The sequence below is a fragment of the Lonchura striata genome, chromosome 2, assembly GCF_050655825.1.
Source record: "Lonchura striata isolate lonStrDom1 chromosome 2, ASM5065582v1, whole genome shotgun sequence".
NCBI classification, from domain to species: Eukaryota; Metazoa; Chordata; class Aves; order Passeriformes; family Estrildidae; genus Lonchura; species Lonchura striata.
This window is the reverse complement of record NC_140704.1, coordinates 143847341-143875065: the sequence shown is the minus strand read 5'-3', so window position 1 is coordinate 143875065 and position 27725 is coordinate 143847341. Positions and strand designations below refer to the sequence as shown.

Sequence of the window (27725 nt, the reverse complement as noted above, 5' to 3'; positions counted from 1 at the left end):
TGGTAACTCCCACACGTGGGACAACTAGACCACCTCTGCCTCCATGCATGGCTGAGGGCATCCTCTGCTAAATATGAAGTCAGCTACAGAATAACATAAAAACAGAGTTCTTTTCTCCTTGAAATGCAGGCACCTCAATGTCCCTGATGATCAGGAATGCAGAGGGAGGAGGCACAAAGCACTCACTTGTACAATGTTCAGCACCATCTCAACCTGTCCAGGACAAAGACTAGACAGAACATGGCAAAAACCCAAATGTTTATCAGGGTCCAGGTCTCATTAACCTGGAGATGAACAGGTGGCATGAAAGTTGGGCAATTTAGAGGGAAATATTCCAATGCAGTCAAAAAAAAGACATAAAAACATGCAAAACCATAATACATCACGGTATTATAAAGTAAGGGAAAAAATGCATTTACTTACATATCTCAATACAATTTAATTGAAAATTAGAAGGTTATTCCTCCAATTACATTATTCATCTGATGATAATATTGCATAAATCTTTATATTAAGAAAATGCCTTTCTTTTCTTGATTTTTAGAGAAAAAAACCACATTTATCTATTGTCCAAGTTCTACAGTAACTTCAGTGGAATTACTTCTAGTCATAATGATATGCCAATGTTTAAATTCATAATAGTGAGTTCAAATACATGTTTTGCTACAGGGTTTGGGGTTTTTTATACCAAGGTCAGAAAATTAAAGAATTCCCAGATTTCTCTGTAGTTCAAGTTACATTAACATTTCCAAAAAAAGGATCATGAGTATGTAAATCTTGCTCAAATGAAATGAAAAGTTATATAATGAACTTCTGCTGTAGACAGAAATGTATTACTATGCTAGCAATAACTTTCCTGAATCTGACTTATAATGAAACAGAAGTCTCCCCAAGGAGACAAAGAAGAGGACTTATAGGCTTAACTGCACAAATGGAAATTAATTTTCTTTTACTGGCTCCTAGACAGACTGTAAGTATCTGCAGTTGTTTTACCAGGAGCAGAATAATGTTGACTAAATTTTGGTATTATTTTTCACCTTTTCTTCATGTCACCTGTTTCTGCAGGTCTCATTCTACATTCTACGTTAAATTCCCTTGTAGTTGTCTCTGTTTCATTAATTAGCTAGAAAGCAAATTTTGATCATTGTATTGGATTGCATACTAATTATATACCATTTAACAACCATTTAATTTTAATTATATAAGCCAAGAGATTAACTGGCAGTGCTGAACACAAGTAACATCTACTTCTACCAAATGGATAAAGCACAGGCATTGTGCAGGGTTCCCATTACACACCTCAGCTCTGATCAGCAGACAGAAGGATGTCCATCCTCCTGTGCCTATTGGCAAAGAGAGATGATCTCCAGAAAGGACAGAGGTGGCATAAATTAAAATAAATCAACCATGTTGGGAAACATTTCCCTTACAGAACAGGAACAAAACACGTGTAAAACAGACTGATTTTAGCTTACCCTTTGACCTTGAGCTCCATCTCTTCCTGGTGAACCTGATGCTCCTGGGACACCCTAAGCATTATAGAAGGAGAGAAAAATTATGAGATTAAATTAGCAGAATCCAACTAAGTTTTCAAGTGAAACTTCATGGCATGTTCTGGATAAATGGAACCAGTGAGCTCAATAATGGGTGGCACCATAGAAGAGATTCAGTAAAGAAGGCATTTCTGTGAAATGAGAGATGGGGAAACACACATCATTAAAATGCAGAGGTGTTGAGTCTACAGAGACACAATTTCAGCATCAAACAAGAAAGTAACCAGCTCTTCAAGCCCAAGTGAATTGGTCACTGCACACCAGCCTACCCTGGATTCCTCCTCTTTCTAAATCCCTGTTCAAATTCACCCCAACAACACATTTCTCAGAAGTTTGGAAAATGTGCCCTAAATTCACAATGATGTCAATTCAGCATTCAAACTTAGTAAGTGACAGAATATACAATAGAGAATACCTGCAGGCCAGGAAAACCAAGATCTCCCTTCTCTCCCTTTTCACCTGGTGGCCCCTGCAAATAAACAATCACACATAATAAACCAAATATATGATTACTTTTCTATTTTTAATAGTTCCCTTCAGCTTCTTAAAAAAAAAACAAAACAGAGCAACCAGTAAGAAAATAGACTACGTTTGTTTCTGAAAAGTAAACATACAGACTCTTATTTGCAAAAATGCAAACGTAGAAGTTATAAAAAATAAAACTAACTGTAAAGGTTCCATAAGCGTTATAGTTTTATCATATCATGATAAAACTATAGCCATTATGTTACAAAAAGAAAGGTAGCTATTTTCTTTTTCTCTTTAAAGGAATTATTTTCACTTCAGGCCTCAGCAGTATCTCCAATAATGCTGAAAAAAAGGGTTTTCTGTGGAAACTAGGCATGTTTCTATGGTACATGTGCATGAGAAGAATATACTTTTCTAGATAATAAATAAACTTTAATTTTGATGTAAAAACAATTTCTCTATGAAATAACTGCTCTTATAATTAAAGTATTCTTATTATTAACTATGATAACATAATCAAAAAATACACAGATTTGGTAAGCCATTGTATTTTTCATTAGTATCCCATAAGCTGGAAAAAAAAAGAAATTGTATTATAATGTAGTAAATTTGAAAAAAATAGCAGAAAAAGTATATATTACTACTTTTCTAGGCTTTTTTGTACCCATCTGCTGGAGAGGTGTATGAAACAAGGTAAGTGCCACTGGTTCATTATTCTAACAATGTTTGTTTATGATGAAATTCTGTGACTTATTTCATAACAGCCTTGCAAAGTCCAGGTCTAATCACTTCCTCTGATGATAGATTTTATTATGTAATGAATATTATTGCTTAATTTTGGCAGAGAATATGGTGTTCTTGCTTGAGTACACCTTTCAAGTCAGAACTGATCTGTGATGAGCAATACAGCCAGAAAAAGAGAAAATATTAACATTTTGGTCTAGTGCCATGTCACAACCCCCACTGCAATTTATTTTCACTTGACTCCAGGCTTGAGTTATAATACCCAGGTCATATTCAACCTGCAATCAAATACTTTCAGCTGACTGAAAATTCAGTTCAAAATAAAAAAACAGAAATTTTGGCATCGAACACGCATTCACTAGAGGTCAAACCCACATCTGTGATTTCACCTCAAATATTGAAATTCAGATTCTGGTCACAACACCAAAAGTTATTTCAGTCTAGGTAAGCTATTTGCTGTTTAAAAGATCACAGAAAAAAGCCTATTGATTTTTTAAGTCTCACTGGAAGCCCTTGAATAGAAAGTCCACTGGGTCCTTGTGGTCCTGGAGGTCCCTGCGGTCCAGGAACACCAATTTCACCTCGAGGTCCATCTGGTCCCTAAAGTAGCACAGGACATAAGTTAAACTCTTATCATATGGACAAAGGCAGCTTCTGTTTGAAGAATTAAATACCAATAGATTCAAAAACATCTGAAATATGAGTTAATATGATTGAGCAGTTAGGGTTCAATTTAAAACTGTCTGGTTTCTTTATAAGTACTAAAAAAAAAATATTATTTATGCTGTGAAAGCAGTATTCTGAATTTTATATCTTTTATCAAGGAACAAATAGAAAAAGTAATTGTTTTGGAAAGAGCCACAGCAAATGCCAATGACATTTCACTATGTTTTTTCCTCAAAAACGCCAGAGACAATCTGGAATTAATTTCAAGGTTTCCATGCAGCAGAGATAAACTAAGAACCCATGCATCTGTCAAATGTAAAGTTCTATAAAAAGTACCTTTGGACCTGGATCACCACGATGACCTTTGGCACCTCTGACACCTGGACCACCCTGTAAAGCACAAGCATGGGACTCACTGAAAACCAAAACTCTCAAACAGAAATGAAATCCTGAGAAGCCCAAACAGATTCTTCCTGTTCCTGAATCAGCGTTCAAGAATCAGTAAGTATCCTGTCGATATCCTTCCACTGGAGTCATTAAACTGAACATACTGAAGTGTGGCCATACACAGGAACAGATTTAAACACAGATGTGACTACTTTTTAGAGCCAAGAATGCACACTACGTAAGAATCAAAATAACACTGGAGGCTATGATATGGATAGAAACGTGGCCATGGGTTCCCTTCCAGTTGCTGAAACCTCCTGCACATCTGTCTGTTCTCACCAAAATCACTTTGTTAAAGACCGAGTTCCCAGAAAGGCCAATGGCATCCTGGCCTGGATCAGAAACAGTGTGACCCGCAGGACTGGGCAGGGATTGTCCCCCTGCACTCAGCACTGGTGAGGCCACACCTCGAATCCTGTGTCCCTCACTGCAAGAAGGACATTGAGGGTCTGGGGCACATCCAAAGAAGGGCAACAGAGCTGGGGAAGGGTCTGGATCACAACTCAGGTGAGGGGCAGCTGAGGGAGCTGGGGGTGTTCAGCCTGGAGAAAAGGAGGCTCAGGGGAGACCTTATCAATCCTTACAACTCCCTGGAAGGAGGCTGTACTCAGGTGGGGGTCAGGCTCTTCTGCCAGCTAACAGTGACAAGATGAGAGAAAGTGGCCTAAAATTGAACTGTGGGAGTTTTCCATTGGATATTATGAAAAATTTATTCACAAAAAGTGTTGTCAAGCTTTAGAACAGGCTGCCCAGGGGCATGGTGGAGTCACCATCCCCACAGGTGTTTAAAAAACATAGCTGTGGCACTTGGGGACATGGTTTAGTGACAGACGTGGCAGTACTGGGATAATGGCTGGAATCAATAATCTCAAAGGTCTTTTCCAACATAAACTGTTCTATAATTAATTCTGCTATTCTAATGACTTAGGAATAGTTTTCAGTGAGGAAAACTCCAGAGTCTACTAGACCTGCACCATGGTTTAATTTGGAGCTATTCTTAGGTAAAATGCTCTTTTGGGCTCTTTTGGACATTTTTCTCTTTTTTGCTTTCTTCAACAATGCCTACATCTGCTCATCATTTATTAACCAACTTTTGCCTTTTTTATTAGTATCATCTGAGACACTGGAGTACCATACATCTGTGGATGGCTGCCATGAATGTGCTTTGCAACAACATCTACATGTGCTTTCTGTTCTAGGACGCACAAATAACTTTTTTTTCACATAAATTTCCCTCTTCCCCCATCTGAATATATTGCCTAATCTCTTGGAATATGAGCTTTACAGGTATTCATTGTACTCAGAAAGGACCTTGTACAACTAGACACCATAACTGAAGAGAACTCTTTAGAAGCTACAATAAGTACTTACAAAAATAACAGCAGTTAAATTAAAGCATTAAGAATGGGAAATATGCTTATATGCAGTATCAATGAGACTTTAAACAGGAGAAATAACAGAAATGTCTGGAAATCCCAGAGTACTCTTTGCCCTTCAATGAAAGTGTCATGATATGGTCTTCCCATGTGTGATCACAGAACAATTTTCCACCACCTCTCCCAGCTCCTTCAGGCTTCTCTCTTCCATCCCACATCTCTATGGCCACGACTCATTCCACCACAGCCAGCTCTGATGCTAAACTCTTATCCCATGTTCTCCATGGAACCAAGTTCCAAATGACACTTGCAAAATTCCAGATACATTTCTGCATTCCAATCTGCTGTCCTTTCTCTTTCCTCTACCTTACTCCTAACTCTGAGATCAAAAAATTCCTCAGCACAATAACTGCAACTTTTGATCATAAACACAGTCACAGTTTTCTCCCATTTTGTTCTCATAAATGGATTGTATTTTTACTAAGACTATATGCTCAGAAATAGCCTGATGCTGAGCCATTAAATTATATGCTTTCAGATTCATGCTGAAGTTGGTACACTTCTCCATGTTCTGAACCCAATAACCTTGCTTGGAAAAAGCACAGTTTCCAGAAGAACATTTATTTAAGTTGAAAGCAACAGAAGAGGCCCCCTTTTATGTTTTTTTTAAACATTAAAAAATGTTTATTTTTTTAATAAACTTGTTTTTGTGGTTATTCCCCAGCACTTCTAAGCCTGTGTGATTAATTTCAATTTTTTTTTTTTGTGCTTCTTTCTGTGGCAAAAAATTCATGTTATGCCTCCTTCCCTTATTTTGAAGAACTTCTTAGCAGCCAGTGCTTTCCCCCAGAAATAGATCTTAATCTACTGTTACCAAGACACCTCCTAATTTCTTTTTAGTAGTCAAAACCTATGAAGCACTGAAAGCTTTTTTATTTTTGAGAGCTAAGCTTCTCCAATCCTTCAACAATTTTGGCTCCTTCACCTTCAATTCTGCAGTGTTTCTTTCAAATGCAGGCATTAGTTTTCTGTGATATCTCATTTTTACTTTGTGTGGGGAACTCCAGACAGCAGGATCAAATTCTGCCAAAAGTGAAGCCATGAAAGCAGTATCCCATGATGAAAATTGCCAGATAATCTTAACTCTAAACAACTTTTTGTCTTATCTGAAGTGAAGCATTTTCTAAAAGGTTAAAAATTCTTTCTACATTTACTGTCCCAAACAAATGAAAGCATTTTATTTGGAGTTTTTTTAACCTAATGTTTAAAACTGGCTACATGGTAGGATCCTGATGTCTGAAACAGAAGAATCCTTGGCTTGGAGAAAAGTCACATGACATTTTAATGACTTGGAGCACTCCTGATCAGACAATAGCACATCTGACTTTCTGACTTTTGGTTGGCGCAGAGATGAACACTGACTTTAATCCTTTTGCTCTGCTTTTTTCATTGGACTTAAACTTAATTTTTTTTTTTTTTTTTTTTTTTTTTTTTTTTTTTTTGCAAAGCTCTACCATCTAACTGTCTGGCAAAAAAGAATCACTTGTAACAGGCTGAGTTCCAGAATCACATATTTCCCTGCCTTGGCAGTGATTTTTCTGCTTGATTTTAAGCTTCCTCTTGCCTGGCACCATGCTATTCAAAACATGGTTAATCCTAAATGTAATATATAGAAGTACATTATTTTACTACTGGGTTAAGCCTTAGCAATTCCTGATTCATATATATTTTGAACTATAGTAATACACATCCTTCCAGTCAAATAATTTTCAAACAGTTTTCATTTTACTGTGACATGTGGTCAAACTACTTAATTTAAGTGACACTTTTATGTGAATTATCCAATTTTTTAGAGAACACAAACTAGATGCTAAAATGTGGAAATGAAACTTTAATCCATACTTGTTTAATAACCTATATTCAAATAGCAGAACAGAATATTTTCTCCTTGTTCAAGATGCAGCTCTTAAGTGAATTTCCTCCTGAATTTCTTTCCAGCTTTTTATGCCAGAGCTTGAAGAATAGTTCTTGCAGAAAGACTACCCTCTGAGCTGTCAGGAGGATTAATGTCTGCTAGGACCTCCCATCTGAAGGCCTTATGTGCAAGTCGATTTTGTTGTTAAACATGCATCTCATGTGTTTTGTGTACTTTAACACCAAAGACATTTTCCTTTACTTTCTTCCCTGTCTCTTTCATTTAAAAACATGCCTTTGGAACGTCCAGGACACAGTATGAGCTGAGAAATATGCAGTTCAAACTTTTCACAAGAGACCCTCATCTCAAACTCACTCAGCAAGCAGCCCTAAGATACCAATCATATTTATCTAGTCTTAACAGAAAAAAACCATGACCATTCAACAAATCTCCCAATCAGGATTCTTGTTAAACCAAACCAATAATGAACCATTGCAGAGCCTTTCTAAATTGATAAAAATCAGCCTTGGGATGCCAGATTGGGTTCTCAGAATTTAGTGGGCTTGTGTCTCCACTGTCTGGTCTGATTCATTGTCTGAGTTTCCACAAGCCAATGAAGAGAAAGGAGATTTATTCCATCTAAGATACTACACTAACATAGAGGGGAAGTTAAATAACTGTCTTTTACAAGAGACTACCTAGTTCCACTGGCTACACAAGGAACTTAGACACACACTTAACACCTACAGAGCAAACTCTTAATGAGTGCCATCAAAATGACACCACTAAGCAAATGTAAAAGTTGTAACAGTGTACATTTCAACATTCACTGGAAATTTTTTTTTTTTTATTAAATTTAACTTTCCACAAAGGCAGATTATTTCATTATTTCTTCCCTTCACGGCTCTTGGATACCTCTTTGCCTTTAAGAACTCTCAGAAGAACCTGTACTTCCAGTTCTGCTTTCCAATAAGTATTTTCCTTTGGTAGGGCTTTTAAGACAGAAAAGTCTTCTTTCATCACATACTACATAAGTGGTATTGTCATGTTCCATATCTTTAATTGATAAGAATTCTGTAAACTGAGCATTTCAGAAATATAAACTCCAAGCTATATTTAATACACATCTGCTAGAGTAGACAGAGAGGTTATTAAAAATTTGGAAATAAATGGCACTACCAATGAGGTATCTAATGCTGCAGACAGATAAAAGGGTTCCAGGTCTAAAGAATACCCCAACTGCTTCAGCATAATCCTTCTTTACACAATTAATAGCATCTTCATTATAAACTGAGTATAATTTTATCTCTTTACCAGCACTTGAAAGTGTAATTTAACCTTACTAGCTATACAATGGCAGCAAATCCACAGTTTTGAAATAAAGGTGGCCAGTGGACTATTTGGTACAGTTCACTACAAAGCTGAATAAAACCTTACCGGTGGTCCAGGAGGTCCAAGGGGACCCTTATTGGCTTCTGAACAGGAACAAGCATGAGGAAGGGCAGGACAATTTTCCTCATCTCTCTATGAAAAGGTTAAGATAGGAGAAGAATGACGTGCAGAACTTCAAATGCTAGGTATTTTATCAGTCTAAGATGTAGTATTTAGCACAGTCTAAAACACAGTACTGAAAAGCACCCACGTGATTTAGAAAAATATGTCTAATTGACTTTCAATAGGACAAGTAATCTAAGCAGTGATGGGCTTTTTCAAAAACTTCTAAGCATTTTATTCACAATAAAACATTTGTCTCAACAAAGCAGAAAATAAAAGATAAATTCTACAGTTATTGAAAGAGGTTTCTTACCAAGCCAGGAAGTTCACAGCATTTGTCTCGATTGGCCCATGAGGTAGCACAAATAATGTCAAACATCTGTAACTGCAGCTGTTTCAAAACAAGGGTGATGTACAACATGACTATTAAATGTAAGATCAGTGCAAAATGGAACCATCAGCAAGCAAAGCCAACTTGATTCAACCACTCAGATTAGACAAAGTCTTTTGACTTTGAGCAGTAAGCCACAAATAGCACACTTAAATGGTGAATCCACTGCTTCGACCAAATGTATGTCCAACCAAATCATCTGAACTATCAGACATTACATTAATTAAGCAAAGCTGTTCAAGGTTAAATGCTGCATGCATTTGTTAATTTTCCCCCACTCCTTGCTTAAATTCCTTACTTTGCCCAATGGTGTCTTCCAGTATATTTTTATAGCAAAAAGGACATCAAGAGTCAGGAGAAAGAGAGTTTAGCTTCTCTGAATAATTCCTCTCGACCCTCTGGTCTGCTGTTCATATTTTATCTGGGACAAGGTCTTCTGTAGACTATTACTTATACTGGAGCTGAGCCACAAATAATATTTCTCATTTTTTCCAGTTTAATTTTACTTTAGAATATGCCCTCTCTTATCCGTATTATCCCCAGGCAATGATAGATTAAGAATGGGGAGAAGTTTGGTCACCACGTGACAACTTTGGGCAAAAAAAAAAATTCCCATCCCAGTTCTGGGAACATGATTTGGACAAGAATTTAATCTGAAAGAATACACACATTTGCTGAAAATAGTGGCTGCTAGATACTCAGAAACAATATACTAAATAGGACTCAATGGTAAAACCAATTATCTCCTTTACAGCCCTCACTGAACAAAGGGTTTTACAGAGATGAAGCTTTCTTCTGTTACTATTTCTATTCTTTTTCCATGCCTTGTTTATGTGCATACTGAATACAGAATGGTATGGAACAGAACATCCCATTAAATTAACCCCACATGTTAAAAAATTCAAGGAACTGCTAGAGACAGAATGCTGGGTTTGTTCCCGTTATTTTCAGTGACATTATTTTAAGATCAGAACAGAGGAATGAATTTTATCATTTTCCTATAACTGCATTGCTTCTAAAGCTGTTAAAATGAACTACATATGTGCACCTTTGGTTTTGCCTCATTTTTTTCCTTATAAAATCAAATATTATTTTTTAAATAAAGGCACCTTTCATATAAATATACATTCTTCTCACCTGCCGGCAGATTAGCTGGTTTGTAGATTTGCTGTACTACAGATGAGGCACAATGAGCTGACACCATGCAAAACACCTCAGACAGCTGAAGTGCAGCATGAAGACAGCATTTGGACTCTCAGTTTGGCTCCATGGAGGGCCACCCTAACTCCAACAAGTCTGTGTCCATGTCTGTGTCAAATGGAAGATGGCTCCACGTGGAGCCACTTAGTCTCCCTCTTTGCTGCACATCCCTAAGCTCCTAACTCCAGGAGGCCCCACTAGTGCAGCAGCAGATAAAAGTGCAGGCACACACTGCTCTGGGACACAGAATACCTGGGCATTTGCATGATTCTGCTCTTAAGCAAATCAAACACCCCAGAAAAAGGGTGCAGCAAAACCAGAGCTGTAGAGAGCACCTTAGGTTCAGAAGATAAGTTGTACTGTCATTTTGTTCCATAACCCAGTCCATCCTGAGCTATTCTATTATCCTGAACAATGGTAGAATAACAAAATTTATTGATAGGTGTGCACATGCATTCATTTTGTCTGGACTAGGCAATCTGGACATCCATAGGAATAAAGTATGTAAATTAAAGAGCAAACAGAAATGCTGTATTCACCAACCAAATGTTGGATGACTCAGTATTCTTTTTTAAAAACATTATGTGGATTGCTCTGACTCAAGCTAAAACCCTAAACAAATCTTCCTTTGCTACTCTTAAACATTTATTCATAAGTCTATGCATTCATAATGATTTTGATTTCTAAACATCCAGCCCCACAAGCAGAATAAATAAGGTGGAAAAGTCCTCATCTAACCAGGTTACAGCTCTGCAAATGTTTCTCAACAGACCACCTTAGACAATATTATTAACAGTACATACACATGCAATCAAATAAGGTTCAAAGAGGAGGAAGCATCAATAAAGAGAAGGTCTGTAAATTGTAGATAATATTTTAAAGTTGGGCTTTTCATTAAATCCCAGTGAAGGAATAGAAAACATTACTTGCTGCAGGTCCCAGTCAGGGTTCATTGCTCTGGCTACAATCTAATCCTGAGATGACTCATTCAGGAGTGTTAAAAGGGTTAGGAACCTTGAGCCTAATCCCTTTTTGATCTATCTATCGATCTATCTATCTATCTCTCCATCCATCCATCCATCCATCCATCCACCCATCCATCTTTGCCTGTTCATTTTGCCATTGCACACTGTATATATTGATGGGAAAGAAAACTCTGGTACAATTATATTTCCTCAAAATTGAAATGTCTGGCAAAACTCAAAGGACTGCTCTGTGTTGATTTATTTTAAAAATACACAAAAAACATTCCAAGAATGTTAAAATGTCCCATGTGAATACAGTTACAGCAAAACATCTACAATTGTGTTCCAAAGTAACTGCCTGCTTACTTTTATTTTATGTAATAAGCATCTCTAAAACTAAGATATTTATATATCTAGTAGCTCTTCTGAGAACTTCTATCCTGCCCCCTACTAGATTCCTTTGATGTCCTCCAAATCTTGGAGTAGGAAACCAACTCATTCATGTTTTAAATATGACTATTTAAAGAAGTACTGCACCATATACATAAATTGTGCAGAATGGAAACTCCAGAGGATGGTATTTGGGTGCTTTCTTGATTTGTTTCTAATTCGGTATATATTATAATACTAGAAGACAGCTTAACCCTACTAAAGAATTTTCATCTTCATCTACGCATTTCTAATCATACATCAGCTTTACAGTTCATTTGAACAAAATCAAATTTTTTAGTGAGTGGGCAGTCTTATTTTTTTTTATAGATTCCTATGTTCCAACAAAAGACACATTTCTTTCCACTTCTTTACAAAGGCTTCTCTAATTCTAAGATTTCCTAAGTCTGTCTTTTTCTGTTTCTGTTGGAATGTGTCTACAAAGGTTCCTCTGTGTAATTGTCTTTCAGGCTTCATATAATTATTATCCATCCATTTGAGTCCTAAAAGCTCTTTCTTTTCATACAGAGACTTATTCTGAGGGCTTATTTTTTACTAAACAAGAGTATTTTCATATATTAACAAGTAAATACATATTTGAAACCTCATTCTTATTCAAGTCAATCTTTGGTTCAAGGTTCACATTCTCTGCTAAACTCATTCTAGGGTCAAGAAAGTTCAAGGAAAATTAGCAAACACTACTACGCACAAAAAAGTCAAAGCCCCTCAAACAAAACAAAACAAAACTGAAAGACGTGCATTGGCTGTCATGCAGAAAGAATAATCAGTTGCTGCTTCTGAGAGAATAACTTCAGAGGAATGAATGAGCACTTAAACTGGGGGAGAGGGGAGACTTCTCACAATTAAAATGTCTGATATTATAAAAGAGCTAGGTATACTAAGATGGGAGCTTTTGGAGACAGCCCATGCCAAACCAGTTCAATTTTTTAATGAACAAACAGTGAATTAAGGGGCAAACAAAGAATCAGAGGGAATAAGAGACATGGAGAATAATTACAGAATATTTTAAAAATCAAAGTTTTAATCATTCCAGGCAAAGGAGTTATACATGATATTACTCCATGTAATTATTTTTGGAACACAAGTAATATCTGAATGCATCAACTGTGTTTACATATGTTTTTGAGAATAACATTTCAACAAAATTTATTTTATTATTTCATTTATTAAAATAATAAAAAATGGATTTTGCCAAAGTTGACAACTACTACAGGCTTTTGCAGAATTTTTGAAATGCCAGAACTTTACTATTTAAAATACCAAATCACTTGGCTTCAAGTTAAAATTGACTGCAAAGTTCCCAAACAGTTGATTTTTAGAATATTTTAAATATTAGAAAGAGTTGTTACTGTTCCACTCACCGGTGCAGAATTGTCTCTTGGTCCCCTGGATCTCACCATCCTCCCCAGCACTTCTATGCCATCAGAACTAATATTCCCTGCTGCATTAATGGTCTTCTCACCCACTTCCTTGCAGTCAATAATTATCTTGGCTGTGGTCTTGCTGATAACAACATGCAACTGAGCAAAAGATAAGATGCTTTAATGTACAAAGGAGCATATGAGATATATGTGCTCTTTCCTTGGGAAAAAGGGGGCATTTTTTGAAATGAGCTCCTAATTCCATGTTTGCTAATGAAACTCAAAGAACACTTCAAAGCAAATAACCCAGGTAACCTCTAGAGGTCCCTTCCAACCTGAATTATTGTATGATTGTAAATTGTTGAATTAATTTGGTTTATTTTTCTACTTGTGGAACATCTGCAAATAAATTTGCAACTTACATGATTTATTCAATAAATAAATATTTTGTCCCAACAGAAGATCTGCACAATGTTCATTTACCACTCAGATCCCACAGAACCTTGTTTTATGTGTTTTTTCCTTGTACGGGGCATTGGATTTCACCATTACAGCCATTATAGCCAGCAACTTGCAGAAGACAAAACTAAGCAGTAAAATTTAGTTTGTAAATTATACACTGACAGCAAATGCTGTCATAGTGAAGTTTTTACACTGAAAAAACCAAATTACATCAAATGCTGTACAAAAAGCAGAGCATAACAACTACATTCTTTCCTTCTGCCTTGATCACACTCTGTTGTCCCTCAATGATGCAGCAGAGACACTCCCAGTAGGGAGGACTAGCTACAACTGTCCTGTCATAAGCAAACTCTCAGGGTGTTTGTTTGTTTGTTTTGTTTAGGAAAGATCCAAACATCAGGAAAAAACATCAATGGCAAAACTACCCTCTAGAACCAATAGGTGCTGCAATCCCAGCATCGCTTCACCTGCTTTCAGAAAGAATGTTAAAAGTTCTCAAATAACAGAAGAAAGTTCAACATGGCACAACACTTAAAATATATTTTAAAATTACAACTGATTAAAAAATGATTTTTCGACATTTTATTTTGAATGACACCACCAATCCAAATCTTAAAAGGAAAAGCTGATTTATTTCTAAATTACTTTTCAAGATATGTATTTTGAATGAACTCTAAAATACAGGCAAGAAGTACGAGATAAAAATTTAACACATCAGCTTTGTGATAAAAATCATGATTTGTTTAATGTTAAGCTAATACTGCAAAGAGACATATGACAGTAAGGCAGGTGGTGCAAAATAAACTTTTTTTTCTGGCAGTAACTGACCTCATGAAACATGATTTTGAAACATGAAAAACTCACAAGTTTTTATTCAGAGTGCTTTTTCTCCCTATTGTCATTACTAACCTTATGAAAACTCCCATAAAATATCTTCCTTATTTCAGGGCCTTCAAATGTTACGGTTTGAAAATCTCCTTTGTAGTCATAGTTAAAGAAAGTCAGAGTTTTTCCACCATCTGTGTGAGATCAAAATGAAGGGCTCTGTTAAAGAAAAGTTCTGATACAATATTTGAAAGAGTCAATTTGCATTTAACAAAGCAGACCAAAGATGATAGCTCAAATATTAGTGAAACACATTCATAAACAACACACTGACCCTGACCTGGAAGTAACAAGTTATATCAGAGAAATGCTCCATCCTGGTTTGACAGGAAGGATGGACCAGCAGTTCTGAGTCTACCTCACCCATGTCTACCTGGTTCTACTCTCTCATTCATTCTCTGTGAGAGCTGGACAAGAAAAACTCTTCCTCAAGCTGGCTGAATATCTAATTCCCACCTATTTCAAGATGACAAACTGGCAGCTATCAAGAACAGGTATCACAGTAGCTTCATCTTCCCAACAGTAAAAATGTGTAAATTTTAATCCCTGTTTCACAATTATGAAAGCAAAACCAAGTAAAACCAAGAGCCATCAAGAGTTCATGTCTGTGGTCCTAACTCTGCTTTTCACCAGACTGCATTTCCTCTACTTATGCTCCCAGTCCCACTGGCCCATATCAAGACAGATTTGATCGGAATCAGATTCAAAGCACTGGAAATCTTAAAAGCAGATGAGTACCTCACATCAAATTGCATCTAGTATAGATCCTTGGAATCCAGCTTAAAGCAGTTAACTCAAAATTTGACTCTAACTCCAAATTAAATTCAGTTAAATTGAATCTAAAACCCATGCATTAGAGATAACTCCCTGCCAGATTCAGGTGGTTGATCTGGCAGCACATTGAAACACTGGCAATAATAAAACTAGACACAGAATTAATCACATGTACAGTTAAAATCCTCAATAAAACACAAACCACATACTATCTAAAATAACTCCAACCAGTGGTTCATAGGCTTCATTTAAAATCTCCCAAAGAGCAAAGGGCTCCTGAGGTGTGTCCGGCAGTATCCGAAAGAGAAACGTGATGGTGTAATCAGAAGGGAGACCTTCAGGATGCAAATACCTGTAAGAGAAATAATGGCTTTGAAAACAATGGTAAATCTGGTGATTTACTCATCAGAATTTTGCTCTACATGCTTCCTATTACTCAGTATATTTCCTTATAAAGCAAGAATGAAAAGCAATATGTATCTATAAAATCTACTCAGCTTGATAACTCTAAAAGAATGCTTATGAAGAAAGTAGAAGTTATTGTCTCCCTTGAATTTACAAAATTGACCTTAAAATTTAACTTTTTTTTAATTTGAAGATCAAATCAGAGGTCAGTTGGAAGTAAAGCTGAAACTAATTATATTTAAAGCTTTTAACGAAGAATAGCCACTCTCAAGACCTTTGAAATTGTTTGATTTAGGAGACAATGGAAATAGCTTGGAAGACCAGTCTCAATAGACATGTCCTTTGTCATTAAACCATTACAAATGGATTAAAATTAGGAGTGACAGACTGTTACAGGAAGCTTTATAAAATATAGAGAATGGAGTTTATACATTTCAAAGCCAATACAAAAGAAAGTGAAGTCAGAACAGATCACATACTGAAATGCAATCTGGTTTCCTAGAATTTATGCAGAAGAGAAAGGAAGTTTATGATATAAAATAAATACTTTATGTCATTAAAAAAAAATTCATTATTTCTTACTTCAAGTTTAATTTAATGCTTTGTTATCAAATCCCAAAGTGAAACATTTGGGCACGTGTCTGAGACATCTGTGTGTTAAATGTTAATTAGTCTGATTCCTTAAAATTGTAGTAAGGGGATCTGAAAGAAGTCTCAAAAGTTATTCAAACAATTTATTTTCCCCAAATATGACCCATTCCTTTTAGGTGTTTCTGGCACATCACATGAATCATGCTGAAAAAAGAGTTAACATGATATCATCAATGTATTCTGCACAGTCTCAGTAGATGAGCAAGTGTGAAGTTACACTGCCCATTTCCCATAGAGAAAGAAGGGGAACTCGATAGATAAAAGTGTGTTTTTACAGTGTGCCCATTGTGCAAGAATGAAAGACAATTCAATAAGCAGGGTGGGTTAAATGCAAGGTTTGGGATACAGAGCTCAAAAAGGAAAATAAAATTAAAGGCATTCAGTGCACAGATGAAGTGACAAAGCTAAGTGGTATTTTTCAGACGTACCTGTGGATCATCAAGAGAAAGGTGTTCTCTGAACCATGAAAAGGAGTGAAAGTCTAATGAAGCAGTAAGACTGGGTGGCAACTAGAGAATAGCATATAAAGGCAGCAGATCAAATTAGAAAGAAGCAGAAAGGGGAAAAGAAGTGAGAAATATTAATCCCTTGACATTTCAGTCCATCAAGACCCAGTAGGAAACAAAACAAGGAGAATGTGAAACAGCACCAAGAAGTACAATTCCAAATGAGACGCAACAGGACAATTACACATTCTGATGATACCTAATATAAGCCTTCAATCCCCCTTATTGTTTTTCTTTCTTAATTATCCTAGATAAAGCATATTTTTCATTAACCTTCCCACATGTAATACATCAGAGCCACTGCTTCTCTCTGGTGCCACTTAAAATGCAGTGGGGGTCTGGACTGAGAGGAACCCAACACAACACAGACACTGTTTATACAGAAACAGGGTTTCCATCACTTCCTCTCTGAGGAATGACTGTAAAAGTTCAGTCAGGGGATTCTTCATGGCCTCCTCCACAACCCTCCCAAGGCCCAGTCCCTGTGACTGGAAGATGTCCTGCCTCCCAGGAAGGGACTAGATGGCAGCTACTCCTCTGTAACCCATGGCTGGACACAGATGGCAGGAGAAGCCACTGAGGACAGCTGAAGAAGGTCAGGCTTTCATTCTGACCCTTGTTTCAAGGACATGCTGAACTCTATGAGACTTCAACCTGCATTCCAGAGGCACCTTTCACAAAGTGCTGCAGACTGGAATCTTCCCAGACGTGTGCCTGCACGAAATTTCCAGGTGTTACACCGACACAAGCCTGAAACAGGCTCATGGGAAAACCAAAATAGCCAGTGGGCTTGCCTACTTTTACCTCCAAATGTTATTTTTGAATTAAACAGATTGAAGGGTCAGAGCAGCAAACAGTTTTTCTATTCATCAGTACATTGCAGATATACATTAGCACCTCTGCTCTTCTGACTTAAAAATACTATTCCCTGAAATGAATAATTGCCTGCACTAGAAAATTATCTTCATGTGTTTTTTGAGTATTTATATGTGAACACATACTTGGTAGGCTGGGATACCAGAGCATCCTTGTGCAGTCTGTAACATGGGAAAACATTAAATGTACCAGGTTCCATGGAAACCCCTTCCACAGCTGAAAATTCCTTTTCAACCAAACCAAACATTTCCATCATTTTAAATCCTGGAAGATATCAAAAGGTATATTTATTAATTTAAATTAATACTGCATTAGAAAATACAAAAAAAGACAACTCCAATTGTATCTAAGAGTTTCATTGCCTGTTAGCATGAAGGGAAATGTATTGCCTAATACCGTGAAAATAATGTATTACAAATTATTCCATAAACCAGAAACAAAAATGAACACAAAAATACTGTACCTGCAAAATTATTGCCATCTTTAACTACCAGTGGGCAGGCTGTAAAGGAAAAAAAGATATATTTAAGAATACAAGAGATGTCCCACTGAGTCAGAACAATCACGTACTTTGACTTAAACTCAGCAATCTACCCCCAAGAGCAGGTAAAGAAGGAGAGGTTGGGTAGGAAGGACAGGCAGACCTGGCCACTTTCTACTCCATTCTGTCAATGCTTCTCAGGATCCCCAAGGGTTGTAACAAAGCTATTAAGGGGTGCTCCCTGTGTGCTCCATATAATATATTTTTATGGATTTCCTGTCTGTTAACTTGTCTAATCCTCCCTATAAACCTGCCTTCACAACCTCTTCAGCAATTTCAAATTTATTGGGAAAAAACCCAACAAATTCGCTGCCTGTTGCATAAAATGAAGTATGTCTTATATTTCCCTAATTCTCTGTTTATGAGCTTCTCCAGCCTAACCCATCTCAAGTTCAAGTACTGCAGGTGACCTTTTCAAACTCCACTACAGTTTCCATGAGCAAGAGAAACCAGAACAATCCCTAAGATGTGTGCTCACATTTTAAATAGCTGTAAATCTGATTTATACATTTCTTTTGGCAGGGAAGAAAGGTCACTAATATATTTCAGGAAAGGTGCCCTGGGAAATCAACAAGCCCAGAGCAGCATGTCAACCAAATATGGCACCCCAGGATACTCACATTTGAAGATCACTTTTAGAAAACAAGCACAAATGACCAATATATGATACTGTTGACAACTGTCAATATTTAACATTCTCTCTACCATTGAAAATAGAACTCATGGTCAAAATCTCAGAACTGGTGGCTCACAAACAAGATTATTTTTACTTACCAGCTCTGACAATTCACAATCTCATGATAACTCACACAACCCTGTGCACAAGGACTCCTTACAATCACAAATGGTTCACATCAACTACACAGTGCCTGCTTCCTGGCTTATAAACAAGGAAATATATTGTGGGCACACACCTAAAAGCATGTGACTTGCTGACCAATAATCATTAAGTGTTGCTCTGGAATGTCTATTCCTTATTTTTCATGAAGAGGCAGAAGTGTGGCTTTCTCACAGATTTCAGAATTTGTGTGTGTTTCATGCTTTTGCTTAGGCTGCAACTCATCAACTTCATAACAAAAACATTAAGGATTTGATCTCTATTAATAAATTAACCATGTGACTTGAATAAGTCACAGTATTCTTTAACTTTAACCCCCAGTAGCCTAGAAAATAAAATATCATTATCTTCAATGACTCTAAAACATCAACAACAGTTGAAATGAGTTTTTGACAACCAGTGACTGTATTCTAGCTTTAAAGAAACAACCATTAATTATTTTGAAGTCACAACACCTTCATTTCCTTAATCTTCTGTGAAAATAACATTATAAAGTCAGCAGTAAGTTATATTAAAAAGATCAAGAATTTGTCTTAATAGAAAATTAATAGTTACAATCTCCCCAGTATTTAGCAGTTATTTTAGAAACAAATATAAATTGAAATGGCTAACTTGCTGATGCAGTTTCACAAACAAAAGTGATCAGCTCATCTTCAATCTTTGTAAAGGCATCAAAGTCATCCACGAAGAAGACATGTCTTTCACTGGGCTTGCTGCCAATATTAACTAATTCTGAATAGTCAGCATCAGCCACTCCAATAGCAAAAAAGGTAAAACCTGTAAAACAAAAAAGAACACTCCTGGGTGTCATTCATTTTGAGAGTGGAAATACAATACGAACACAACTGTATTTGCCCTGACTCCTTTCCTGATTAAACACCAACTTGGACATTTAATTATTAACCTATAGCATGAGAAAATTCACGTATGTAATCTAAAATAAAAGCAAAACATTCTCTGTGAAATATTTCTTCTGGCTATTTATGCTTAATTAGTTAAACTTGAAGCGTTTTCCTGAAGATATATGTCTACTCAGTAGTTTAAAGCTTTAGCATATGTTTAAATACTTTTAAAATTTAATTTGATTTTTAATTTATTAATACTGTAATACAGTATTAATAATACTGTATTACACAAAATTATTCATGTATCAAGTACAGAATAAATACAAGGTAGAGAAATTAATTTCCTGCAGGTTATTTACAGATTTTTTCTATGCCACGTGTTAGTACATATATTATTTCAAGGCACTGCTGCTTCATGAGTGAACACTGAAATAAATGCATTCTCATTTCATCAGCAATTTAACTGCACCGGTTGCATCTGTTCTATATATTTAGTATGAATATTTTTCAAAATATGAGCCTGACTTAAAGGATTTAAATCAAATGGAAACTCTACCCTACATGTTTCAGGAGACATAAGTTTTCAACATTTTCCTTTCTATAAGAGATGAAGGAAAAAACCCCTCTACATCAGGCTAAATACAGTTAAGGGATATACTGGATATAGCATGGCTCAGTCACAAATTTATTCCAGTCAAGCAATATTATCTTTAAGTTTGGATGAGAACCAGGGGCATTCATCACCTTCTGCAGAGCTTTCAGTATAATAAAACTTTGACTTAATACATTATGACAATATCTTCAAGTCTCATCCAAGATCAGCACCTCTTTGTGCCAGCCTCTGTCACAGATGCCCATCAGTGCCTGTTCCAACCTGTCTGCAGCCTCATTGTGCAGGACATTCCAGGGGAAATGGGAGAGGGGCATCGTGTGCCCCATCCCTGCAAGTGAACCCCTACAAAGTGCCTTCTTCTCTGGAGGCCATTCCCAGTCCAGGAGCTAATAATGCAACTGCAAGACTTCCCTGAGAGATGAACATTTTCTGTTCAGCTTAGACACAAACTCCAATTTATTCACAAATACAGTTTTCTTAACTGCTACTTAAAACAGGTCATGCAAGCCCAGTGTTTTGTCATATGCTTTATTGATGAAGCCTCTACACTCAGCACCTAGCAACAAACAAGGAGGCAGCCAAGCTGGACAATTATGTTGGGTTTCAGAAATCAGTGAGCTACACTGGGAATTTCATGGCTGTCAAAGCTAAAAGCAAATAAAAGCCACAAATGTAATTTCTCTTCAGGTCACCTCACATTAAAAGGAAGATAGTTTTTTTCTTCCATTCTTTAGTTTTGTGCCAGGTGGCACATTGTGTCCTTTCAGTTTTGGTACAAACTTCTACAACAATTAATCCACTTCTTACACTTAGACTCACAACATGGTGTGGCTGCTTAAAGCTCTAAAATTGAAGCTTTAAAAAAATTCCTAGAGGTAATTAGTGTAATACGAGAACAGGTCAGAAACAGTATAAGAACTTTCAATAGACCTTTTGTGTAGAAAACAAAATAGTTCAATTTGCACATAACCACTAGACTACACTTTATAGATGACAATCCAAATTCTCAGGATCATATTCCCCAACATCTTTATTCTGGGAACAATTCCATTAACTACTACATGATTTTAGCACTGCTGCCAAAAATATCCAGAGTCTAATCATATCCTAGTGATATTCTGTGTTTCTCAGCAATTGCTGTTTTCTTTAAAACTGAAAATCTGAAGCAAAGGCTATCCTTACCTTATGCCCTCACTTAGGCAATTAATGAGAAAAAAAGAGCATGTGAGTTGTTTTTAAAATCACACAATTTACCATCTAGTTGCATTTCTCTGGAGACTTTGTTCACATCATCTTGTGATCGCCCATCAGTGATGACAACCAAAACCTTTGGAATGCCCCTCCTCATTCCTGCCTCTCCTGTAAATAAGAATTCTCGTGCATGTTTAATGGCTTTGCCTGTAACACAAAAATTGACATTGACTGTGATATAAATCCAGTTTCCTGAGTAGTCTGTCAGTTTGTTCATTCTGTATTTGTTAAAATCAAGATTTAGAAAAGTTTGGTTCTGACTATAATGTTTCAAGTTTTGATGGCTTCGACCCTTCATTTTTCAGTCTGGAAGGGAAGATCACAAACATGATTTTTGTGTGTGTCCTGGGTTCAGCTGGGATCAGCTTAATTTCCCTCTTTATTGCTGGTACAGTGCTGGGGTTTGGACTCCATAGGAGGCTAATGTTGATGATGATGTTTTGGTTGTTGCTAAGCTGTGCTTACCCTGAGTCAAGCACTTTTCAGTGTCTCACTCTCTGCCCCTGAGCAGCTGCACAAGAGGACTGGAGGAGAGTGTACAGAGGACAGCTGAGCCAAACTGGCCAAAGGGATACTCCATATAGAACATCCTGCCCAGTGTATAAACTTGGGGAGTTGGCCAGGAGGGGCCAATCCCTGCTCTGGAATGGGCTGGGCATCAGTCAGCAGGTGATGAACAACTATACTGAGCATCATCTGTTTTTCTTGGAGTTTCTCTCCCTCTCTTTGTTATACCCATTTTAATTACTATTACTATCATATTTTACTTTATTTCAATCCTGAAAGTGTTTCCTCAGCCCACAGGCTTTACCCTTTCCTGATTCTCCTCCCCATCCCACCAGGGATGGGCAGTGAGTGAGCACTGTGTGGTATTTAGCTGCTACCTGGGTTAGAGATAACAAAACTTTCCTTTTCTGGATTGTAGGGCACTGTCTACATGAACAACTGAGAATGTCATTGTAGTAAATAGAAAATGATTTTGATAATGCTGAAACTGGATTCAATAGAACAGCTGCAAGATATTTCTGTGCAATCTGAAAATAATAAAACATACGGTTTTCCCCAACTAAAACAGATTTTAACCCTTTGAACCCTCATCTATAATTTCTTTATATCAGAAAGCTATTTTAAGAGATTAATTAAAATGCAACCTTAACAAACATCCTTCCCCATCCCAATCTTAAACATCCCACAGATGCTTAACTGTCCTGGCTTATACCCAAACAGACTCTCTGCTCTCTCCAGTTTTATACATGCTCTGCAAGCTCCCTCCCTCCCTCTCCCCGTTATCACTTTTCTGCTCACTTGGCAAGCTGATTTCATATTACTCTCCATTCCAGCTTCCACTACCCCCAAAATAATTTGCTTTAGCCCTCCTGCCTTTTTCCCTGCCTCCCTGATCCTTGTTATCACTGTTGGTCAGTGGGGTGAATATGCAGCAGTAGGGGCTGAAGTGTGTAAACTACAGATTACAAAGACTTTCTAATTTCAGAGCCCAGTCTTTCATCTACAGTGTGGAGCCAGCATGTTATCACTGATTTTGCAGTGATTAATTAAACCATTTAGCAAATGAGAAATAAATACTCCTTAGAGAAGCAGGGAAAAAAATCTGCAATACAAGCACATCCTTTCTCACCTGTTTTTGTATTTCCTCCTTTGTATGCTATATGCTGAATAGCTTCAAGAAGAGTCTCTTTTGTTTTGTATGCATTCAATTTAAATTCTGTCCTGGGATCATCAGTAAACTGAATTATTGCCACCTGTGCACATAGAAGATGCTCATTACAAAAGCACCACCCACTGTGCAAGCAAAAAGTAAGTGAATCTAAACACTTAAAACAAGGATTTATCTTGTAACTTTGCTTCATCTTTAAATTGAAGCCAGACTTTTTTCCTCTTTAAGAAAGCTTTCACTAAACAAAGTTCAATTTTACTCTCTGCAACCTTGGCAACCATCTAACACTTTCTGGTTTCATTTTGCAGCAAACAGGATGAGAACATTAATACCCACTTTGGCAGAAGCACCCTCAGTCAAGCCCCAAAAGCAAAATCCTGGTTACAGCTGCTCACATGTGTGCAGTTATTCATACTCAGAGCTGCTGGGACTTAATTCAGAGTCCATGAATTAATAACTGCACATAAGTAACTTAAACTAGGGAGCAAGAATGAAGCAAGTAATAGAAAGATTCAGGAATATATTTTGAAATATTGCCTCTGTCAAATATGACACTACTGAGTTAAGACCCTGTATTACAATCCTGTACACTAAACTACCACAATTCACAAAGCATATATTGATTTTCATATTCCAGAAGTCATGCCCCTGATTTAAAAGGAACTATTGTGTTTAAACTTGTGACAAAGTTTCTGAAGCACCATTAACTATATTCCGGAAAAATAGGTGTATAGCAAGAAATAGTAAAAACTAAGTATTCTTCAGGGTTGCACAAGTTAAAATTAATTTCCAGTGAGATCCCAAACCACATATTATACAGGTAACACTTAAAACAGTAATGTATTTGCCATTAATATATTCTGGAGCACGTCTCTAAACAAATACATAAATGGAACAATCGTTGCAAATTTTATTTCGAGCACTGTAGATTCTGTAGAGTGAGAGATTTAAAATAACAGAACCTTTAATTTTCCTTATCAATGCCATTTTTAGTTTACTTATAAATAAACACTACAATGAGTATCAAAAACATTAACAAATTTAAATGTCATTAGAATTAGAGGAGACTGAAATGATACTTAGACCTCATGCTACCAAAATTTATATTGAGAATTTTAACATATGGTGTGCATAAAAAGATATTGAAAAAAGATACTGACCTAGAGCAGTTTATATTTTCACTGAAGTGTGAAATGATGCCAGTTATTTCTTGATTCATTTCACTTCTGGTCTAGTCTAAAATACCCTGTCAAGTCCATGCACCCTCCATCTCTGCACACGTTGATTACCTGTGTTCCATCAGGACCAATTTTATCCAAAGCTCCCACAGTGCTATAAAGGAAGTTAATTATCTTATTGAAATTGTCATCTCCTATACTCCATGACCCATCCACCAGGAATGCCAGATCAGCTTTGGCTGCTTTGCACACTGAGGAAGAAAGCAAGAATTTTGGAATTAGAGCAATGCCTCAACTCCTCATGAAAGCTCAATAATCACTTAAGAAAATGCAACCATCATGAAAAGCCCTTGTTTAATGTTAGTTAATACATGTTAGCTCATAATGTTAGCTTTAGCCAACAGACCTGTTGGCATTGACTTCAGTGCAGGTGCAGAACCAGCTGAGTTCTGCAAGGGAGAATTGTCTGCACCAACAGATCCTATCACAGAACTCCTTTCAATGGTTCTTTTAAGTCTGGCCTATCATTTCTATTTTTATTTAGGTTTTAATGTAAAGTCACACATTAACTCATACAATGCCAGACTCCTAAAATGACACAGTAAGCAAGCTGACAGAATTTCAACTGTGGAGGTTCCCACTGGGAAAATATTCATTAGTTACCCTAAGGTCTGCAGTGTCTAATGCACTTTAACTGCACTGTGTTGGAGCCATGCAGGTTTCACCATCTCATCTGATTCCAGCATGTTCTTATGCAAAATGGCCTGCAAGAGCTGTACATTTGCTCACACAAGTTGCTCACTCTTTCATGGGAACTGGGAGCCTCCAGCACTTCTCAGAAATCCAAGTCCATTGCTTGGGGTCAGAAGTAAACTGTCTCAAAGCAAAGTTAGGTTTTTCAACATATTTCATCATCATATTTCATCTAAATCCAGAGAATAGAACAAGAAGATATAAACCTGTATTTTTCATCTTCTGTTGATTACTCCTTGGCTAACAAAACCCCCTCATTTTCTGCTCCTATGTAGTTCTAAACACACACACATACAAGGTCTTTTTGCCCTGTACTTGTGGGTTAAAGTCTCCATATATACATCAGTTTGGTCCACAGACTTCAAGCTGATGCATCTGATCCTCAGTCTCCACCAATACTGCTCCTCTCACAGAAATATTATATGCCTCTGTACAAAATGTGACACCTTCAAATAATAATAAAAGGAAGTCTGTATTTAAAGAGGAGAGTCTGAATATGGCCCATACTTTTCACATTACCTAAAGTAGACATATTTAAAAATAATGCTGCTTTTGAAGTTTAATTATCCTAGGATAATTAAACTGTCTGCTTCAGTTGCAAAATATGTATAGTTTAGGAGTTGTGGAAAAAGGAAGTGTCACATATGTTAACCACCCCTTCAGCAAATTTTAACAGTACAACAATGAGGTCAGATTTTTGGCTCATTAAATTTAAGCCAGCTGCCTTAATAGTGTTTCTACAGCAAATGCCTTGTGGGATCTGCTCCCCACAAGTCTAAAATACCGTCAGAAGTAGAAAAACATTGCATCAACACTTTAAGATTACTATAAACTCACACAGGTAGCACTTACCCTCTTTTGCAGGTGGGATTGTAGGTGGTGGGGGTGGTGTTGAAGGTGTTGTTGGTGGTTGAGTAGGAAATGGTACTGGAGAATAAAAGAAGGAATATTCAAACATGGGTAAAAGCCCAATATCTTTAATAAACAGCATTTTCTACTCATTTCCACATGAAAATAATTAATTATCCCTAATCCACTCATTATGCAATTGGAGGTAAACATAGGTGAGTGCATGCAAGAAATATCACCTGAAAGAGAATATTTTTAATGCAAAACAATTAGTGGCTGTATATGCAGTATGAATGACACAATACTACAACTGAACTACTACTGGAACTGCCCCTTTTTGAGATTCTCCAGTGTAGCAGACTATGTGTCAGCACTATTCTTGACCTAGGATCCATAACTCATTTTGATAAAGGTCTATGTCCTCCTTTCTCAACAAAAGTCCTCAGTTACAGAAAGTAGGTTTTTATTCACTCTGGAAGGAAGAATATCTCAGTCCTACAATCCAAAATGCAAAGACAGAGAGGAAAAGCAAGCCACTCAAAGCAGATCACAGTCTGCCCTGATGATGACTTTTCTGAACTTGGTCAAAGAATTTGTTATGCTTCCAGACAGAAACGCAGCTCTGACCCCAATTCTAACAGGACTGTGGCTCTGTTGCCTGCAGCAACTTCTACTAAAGTTGCTTTATAGTTTCTGAAAGTGCCCCTCACTCTTCTCCTGAAAATTGACATTGGAATTTCAACCTTGCAGTGACCTAGGTGAATTGACAGCTTTTCTGAATGCAACAGCTTTATTTAGCACCTTTCAATACAGCCCAGCTGAACTCTCAGAGATAAAATGCATATGCATTGACTTCCACAACCCTATGGGAGAAAAAGCTTCCACATTCATTCAAGGGGTTTTTTTCCCCATTTTCATTCAATGCATTTAGCATAAAAAGGCACAGGTGCCTTCTTATGAACATCAGTCTTTTAAGTAAGACTAAATTTATTCTCTGTACCGCCTAAGTTACATTTATAGGCAATGGAGAGAGTTAGGGCAGCCTGAGAAAAGGAACCTACATTTGGGAAAGATCAGTGCCAACAGTATTCATTACATGTCTGCATCCCACTGTAGCTGATTGGGAGTTTCCCAATGGCTTCAGCAAAAGAAAGGGCTGGGACTGAGACACCTACACAGAAGTAGTGCCCAGGACCTCCATGGCCACAGCAATCCAGGACCAGACCCACTAAAAAAGGGTCACAGCTGCTGTAAAATGACTTTAAAGGCTGCTCTCAGCACCAAAGAGATGCAGGTCATCCTGAAGACTGTTTCCCTTACAGGTGAAACAATAGTTTAGAGAAATTATCACAAACCATCATTTTCAAATGGACATATGGCCCAAGGTGTACTCTTCCTCATGTCTCCTAGCTCCCTGACCTGCAGAGTACACTAAACACAATTCCCCAAAGAGCAGGAAAAGCTTGGCTTTTTGCTCACTGCTCAGAGAATGTGTTCTGGACTAGGAGGAATTGGAGTCATGCATCTGTGCAAGTTTTTCCTATGTGAAACCATAAATGTGGGAGGAAAAGAAGAAAAGTACAAACACTTTCT

At 37.0% G+C, this 27725-nt stretch overlaps 1 protein-coding gene across 5 annotated transcripts in view; it reads right to left on the bottom strand.

Moving 5' to 3' along the window:
• Nucleotides 1-27725, bottom strand: part of COL14A1 (collagen type XIV alpha 1 chain) — a 110107-nt gene that overhangs the window by 18865 nt on the left and 63517 nt on the right. For all 5 annotated transcript variants that reach the window (XM_021546489.4, XM_085572481.1, XM_085572482.1 and 2 more), the window contains exons 25-40: nucleotides 26136-26210; nucleotides 24642-24781; nucleotides 23314-23437; nucleotides 21681-21824; nucleotides 19581-19745; nucleotides 18053-18091; nucleotides 17715-17853; nucleotides 15361-15503; nucleotides 14402-14511; nucleotides 13031-13189; nucleotides 8977-9054; nucleotides 8607-8693; nucleotides 3768-3821; nucleotides 3270-3365; nucleotides 1969-2022; nucleotides 1476-1529 (exon numbers count right to left, since the gene is read on the bottom strand). In XM_021546489.4, coding sequence (XP_021402164.1) covers nucleotides 1476-1529; nucleotides 1969-2022; nucleotides 3270-3365; nucleotides 3768-3821; nucleotides 8607-8693; nucleotides 8977-9054; nucleotides 13031-13189; nucleotides 14402-14511; nucleotides 15361-15503; nucleotides 17715-17853; nucleotides 18053-18091; nucleotides 19581-19745; nucleotides 21681-21824; nucleotides 23314-23437; nucleotides 24642-24781; nucleotides 26136-26210 — 1661 coding nt within the window. The remainder of the gene's footprint in view (nucleotides 1-1475; nucleotides 1530-1968; nucleotides 2023-3269; nucleotides 3366-3767; nucleotides 3822-8606; nucleotides 8694-8976; nucleotides 9055-13030; nucleotides 13190-14401; nucleotides 14512-15360; nucleotides 15504-17714; nucleotides 17854-18052; nucleotides 18092-19580; nucleotides 19746-21680; nucleotides 21825-23313; nucleotides 23438-24641; nucleotides 24782-26135; nucleotides 26211-27725) is intronic.